A 5,732-nucleotide genomic window follows, 5' to 3' on the forward strand; every position below is an offset into this window, starting at 1 on the left:
CTACAAAGCCAGTCCAAGACAGTCTACATAACACATAGAAATCCTGTATCTAAACATTAAAAAAAAAAAAGGAAAAAAAAAAGAAAGGAAAATTAAGAAATAAAATAAAAGAAAAAAGTAACTACGATTCAATCAATCTAACATAAAACAATCCTATGGATGATCCAGCCCATGGAGGCTCAGCATTCCAATCTCGTGGAAGCTTGCAGGTGGGAGGTGTGGCTAAATAGGGTGGGTGTGAGGGAAAGAGCTATAAAAGGATTGAAGGAGCCTTAGACAGCACCCAGAGTCCTGGAGCCCACAGCCTCTGCTTGGCCATTCTGGGAGCAGGAGGGCTGTCACCAGTGTCCAGATCAGGTAAGTCACTCACCTCTCTCAGGAGGCCGCTTGCATGCTGGGCAGGCATATCATCAACTCAATTTCAAGATTCTGTATTTGATATAAAATTGGGCCGGGCAGTGAAGGCACATGTGTTTAATCCTAGCACTTGGGAGGTAGAGGCAGTTGGTTCTCCCTGACTTTGAGGCCATGCTGGACTACAGAGGGAATTCCAGGACAGCCAGAGCTGGTACACAGAGGAACCTTGTTTCAAAAAATAGAAAAAAAAATATATATATTGCTTTCTGAATCCCAGCTCTTGATAATGATGAGAGTGATTTTCCACTATGTTAGTTTTAATGAGAAATGTAGGTTGGATTGGAATTTTTATATCAGATTCATAGGCTCATTTGAGTATTTAGGAGTCAGAGCCTCTGATTAGAAGGGCTAGCCTTGAACTCCAGATTCTTCTGCCTCTCTAATTCTGGATGGGATCTGCTTGTAGTTTAATCCCTTCCTTGGCATTGGGTCAGTTAAGGTTCTGCAATTGTTTACTTTGAAATGTCCTTTTCACTCTAGCTAACAAATAGAGGTGGGCACTGCTAATGGTTTGGACACAAGTCTCAGCTGATCTGTGAACTGGGGCTTTAGGAGTGTGGTTCCTTCTTCCTTGACTATTATCTGTTTGTTTGTGTGTTTTTCTCAGCAGGGTTTCTCTGGGTAGCCTTGGCTGTCCTGAACTCACTTTGTAGACCAGGCTGGCCAGGAACTGACAGAGATCCGCAGGCTTCTGCCTGCCAAGTGCTGGGATTAAAGGTGTGAGCCACCACCACCTGGCACTTGTCTGAGACTAAATTAACAGGAACTTAGGATGGGAAGTGGGAACTGGAGTCGTGGTGGCCACAGCAGAGTCCCCGGGAACTAGAATTATGGTTCTAAGCAGAGAAGAAGCCAGATCCAAGGTGGACAAGGCTGCATGAAGACACCCGAGACCTCACAGAGGAGACTTCTCACTGTGGCCTCGGAGCCCGAGTGTAATGGGACCAAAGCCCAGTAACGACCACCTCAGTCAAGACACTAAGTCCAGGTGAGGTAACACACACCTGTACTCCCAGCATTCCACAGGCAGACACAGGTGGATTTTTGTGAGTTGGAGGCCAGCTTGGTATACAAAGTGAGTCAAGACAGCCAAGGCAATGCAGAAAAACCAAACAGGAGTGGGCCGTGGTGGACGAGCCTTTAATCCCAGGGCTCCAAAGGCAGGGAAAGGCATATCACTGTGAGTTAGAGGCCACCCTCATCTACAAAGCAAGTCTAGAACAACCAAGGCTACACAGAGAAACCGTTGCTTGAAAACAAACAAACAACAGAATGGCAGAGCATGGTGTCAGAGGCCTTTAATCCCAGCACTCAGGAGCCTGCCTGGTCTCCAAAGAGGAGTGGCTTTCGGGAACCTTACTGTCTCTTTTGGGCTTTTACATTTCAGACAAGGTCAGGTTGTGCAGCCAGATGGCCACGAGTATAGACCTTCTACCTCAACCCCAAACTAGGGTAATAAAACCAGTTCCCCACCCCAAGCTCAGAAGCCTTCAAAAGCGAAGGGTGGTGTCATCCACGTCAGAGATTCTCCTCACTTCCTCCGTGGCATCTAAGGCAGAGTCTTGGGCATATGACATAGGCACTGCCTTTTATTTAATTTGTGTTTTTATTGATGGTAGTGCTAGCGGTTTTTTTGTTTTTGGTTTTTGGTTTTTGGTTTTTGCTTTTTTTTGTGTGTGTATTTTTTTTTTTTTTGGTTTGGTTTGGTTTGGTTTGGTTTTGGTTTGGTGTTGTGACAGAGTTTCCCTATGTTATCTTATCCATCCTGGACTTACTTTGTAGACCAGGCTGGCCTTGAACTCCCAGCCATCAGCCTGCTTCTGCCTCCTGAGTGCTGGGATTACAGCTGTGAGCCACCACACCCGGTTTAGTGGGTTTTTTTCTTCACACAATATTTTATTTTTTTTTGTTTTGTTTTTTCACTCTATGTATTACTATGTTTACAGTGCTCTGCCTGCATATACATATACATTACAGATAGCTGTGAGCCACCATGTGGTTGCTGGGACTTGACCTCAGGACCTCTGGGAAACAGACAGTGCTCTTAACCACTGAGCCATCTCTCAAGCCCTTGTTTTGTTTTTATCAAGACAGGATTTGTCTGTATAGCCTAGGCTGTACTGGACTCCCTTTGTGGACCAGGCTGGCCTTGAACTCACATTAATCCACCTGCCTCTGGCTCCCAAGTGCTGGGATTAAAAGCATGCACCACCACGGTAGCCTCATACATGCTTTCTTTGTGTGGCCTAACTTCCCTAGAACTATGTCTGTAGAGCAGTGTGGCCTTGAAGTCTTGGAAATCACTTCCTCCCTAGCTCTGCCTTCTAAGTTGTCCTGTATGGGAATAAAGGTGTATGCCACTACCACCTGGTGGAGCAGCCTTTCTTGGGGACTTGAAAGGTAATCAGTGTATTTTTGGCAGGAGAGGAGGCTGGTCAGATGAGGGGGTGGAGATTCAGGTCTTTAATCCTAGCACTGGGGAAGCAGCAGCAGGCAGTTCTCTGTGAGTTCAAGGCCAGCCTGGTCTACAAAGTGAGTCCAGCATAGCCAATATGACACAGAGAAACCCTGTCTAAAAATAAGAGAAAACAGAAGCTGGTCAGGTTGCTATCCCCTGAATCACCTGCCCAATGGAGAAGGAGATTCAGAAGAGAGAGGAGGGCCAGTGCTTGCTACCTTGTATGTTGATGGTGAAAATGTGCCTCTATGCAGGTTCTCCTGAGAGACTCCACGGGAGAGAGAGAGAAGGATTTGCCTTTGAAACCACCAAATAGTACAAAAGAACAGGCTGAATTCTCCAGTTTCGCCAGGCCTGGACTTCTGAGAGCTTCACCGCTGACTGAAGATCCATCAGGATGAGCTCCCAGGCCCCACCCACACTCCTGACCCTGGCACTGCAGAGCCTGCTGAGAGATGAGGCCTTGGCCATCTCTGCTCTGAAGTACCTGCCCAGAAAGCTCTTCCCACCACTGATGAAGGCAGTCGTGGCTGGCAGACACCTGACCATACTGCAGGCCATGGTGGCTTCCTGGCCCTTTCCCTGCCTCCCCCTGGGAGCCCTGGTGAAATTCCCGGATGTGACAACATTGCAAGCTGTCCTGGCTGGTATAGACATGCAGCTGACAGGAATCTTTCGCCAGAGGTAAGCAATGAGTAGGTAATGCCCAGTGGGTCACATTTGTGTGGAGGGAAAGGAAGTCTGGACTCTTGGCTACTGGGATCAAAGAAGGATCAGAGGCTTCTGTTGGTATCATTTTAGGGAGCTGCAGAGTCCTGGACAGCTGTTGAGTCCTTGTAGCAAATGCCCCTGAAGTGTGTGGTGTAGGCTGGAGCCGGTGTAGCCACAGTAGAATGAGCCAGTTCCTGTGTCTCCATCTGGCAGTAGAAATAGGGACAGCACAAGTCCCGAGTAATGAGTGGAGGAGGCAGGCCGGGTCTCCAGATGCAGCTGAGGAAAAGAGGTCTTGCCTGGCAGGCTCCAGTGGCTGTGTGGAGACCCAGGACTAGAAGTAAAATAGGTAGGAGGCAGAGCAGTGAACAGCTGACAGCACAGAAGCCTCCGAGGAGCTTGCTGTGAGCTTGTTCTTTTGTATGGTCTGACATTTCTTCCTGTTTTCCTCACAGGAAGAGGAAGCTTCAAGTGCTGGACCTGTGCAGTGTCCACCATGATTTCTGGGATGTGTGGGCTGGCACAGAGGATGGAGAGCGCTCAGCAGAGACTGTGCGTGAGAAGCAAAGAGCAACAGGCCTCCATAGATACGCACTGAGGCGGCGTTTGAAGGTGGTCACCAACCTGTGCTTTGGGCTCTTTCTGGATGAACACCATGAGTATTTGTTGCAGTGGGCACAAGAGAGAAGAGGTTCCCTGCAGCTGTATTGCAGGAAAATGCACATTTCGGGATCATCCGTGTACACTGTGAGGAAGGTCTTGCAGGTTTTCCAGCCAGATTGCATTGTGGAGTTGGAACTGAATGGAGGCTGGACTCTGCCCACACTGACGTCTTTTGCACCTTGCCTCGGTCAGATGAGAAATCTTCGCAAATTCTTTCTAACAGTAATGGATGACGCCGGCTCCAACCCTGATAACACACTAACAGAGGCACAGAGGAAGAAAGTCACCAAGTTCCGGTCTCAGTTCTCCAAGCTCAACTGTCTCCAGCATCTCTCCATGTCTGGTGTCTACTTTCTCAGGGGCCACATGAAGCAGCTGCTCTGGTGAGAAAGGAGGGGAGAGGTCTTGCTGCTACCACAGGCAACATCTCCTGTGTCCTATGTAGACTAGTGGGCGTTTGATGTCTGGCAAATACTGTAGATTTCCCGATCAGGACCAAGTCTAATCACATTGGTCAAGGGTCCTGACATAGAACGGTGTGACTTGAGTGAGCATACTCAACAGGCTGCAGTGGGTCCTCACTGCCATCTCACGGTCACACTGACTCTGCCTATGTGGTTCCCCCTACTCCAGGTCAGCACTCTCACTGCATGCCACACTAACCCCCTTGTCTTTCCTTAGGTGTCTGAAGACCCCCTTGGAGTTCCTGTCCATCAGCTTCTGCAACTTATCACAGGCAGATTTGGAGTCTTTTGCCCAGTGTCACCGTCTTCATCATCTCAAACATCTGCAATTGGGAGGTGTCGTTTTATCTGAGCTGAGTCTTGTGCCTCTCAGAATCTTCCTAGAGAATGTCCCAGACACTCTGCAGATCCTGGACTTGGAGGGTTGTAGGATGAAGGACTCTCAGATCAGTTCTCTCTTCCCTGCCTTGAGCCAGTGCTCTCAGCTCACCAGGGTCAATTTCTATGACAATGACTTCTCCATGGCTGTCCTGAAGGCCCTTATGCAGCACACCGCCAACCTAAGCCACATGGCCCAGGGGTTCTACCCTGCCCCTCTGGAGTGCTATGTTATCGGACAGGACATCTCACAGAGATTTCACCAGCTTTGTTCTGAGCTCAGGAACACACTTGGCACTGTCAGGCGGCCCCGGTCCATCTCCATTGCTACTCAGTTGTGCCTTGTATATTGTCCTCACTGTGACTCTCTCCAATCGACCAGATTTTACCATTCTTGGCAGTAAACAGGAAAAGGTTGGTTTTGATAATGAGACAGGAATGTCTGTGGACAAGTCACTCATCAAGGATCTGCTGAGCACACATCTTCTGAAACTGATCAAGTTTTGCAAAGCATGGTATGCAACTGGGACAGACCACAGGGGTCAACTGTGACATGGACAACTATGGGACTGTGAAGAGTGATGTCCGGGGGAGTCAGACAGCTCTACACTTCAAAATGTGCTCTGTAGAGCATCAGGACC

At 48.6% G+C, this 5,732-nt stretch overlaps 1 protein-coding gene across 1 annotated transcript; it reads left to right on the forward strand.

Moving 5' to 3' along the window:
* Positions 1–278: 278 nt before the first annotated feature.
* On the forward strand, positions 279–5,495 carry LOC311599709 (PRAME family member 20-like; the record flags this gene model as incomplete). The annotated part of the gene is made up of 4 exons (XM_084785710.1): positions 279–357; positions 3,130–3,559; positions 4,042–4,632; positions 4,931–5,495. The coding sequence occupies exons 2-4, from the start codon at positions 3,273–3,275 to the stop codon at positions 5,493–5,495; spliced, it is 1,443 nt and encodes a 480-aa protein (XP_084641836.1). The 5' UTR covers positions 279–357; positions 3,130–3,272.
* Between the last annotated feature and the right edge of the window lie 237 nt (positions 5,496–5,732).

This window comes from Acomys minous, assembly GCF_964271855.1.
Source record: "Acomys minous genome assembly, chromosome: 6".
Lineage (NCBI taxonomy): Eukaryota > Metazoa > Chordata > Mammalia > Rodentia > Muridae > Acomys > Acomys minous.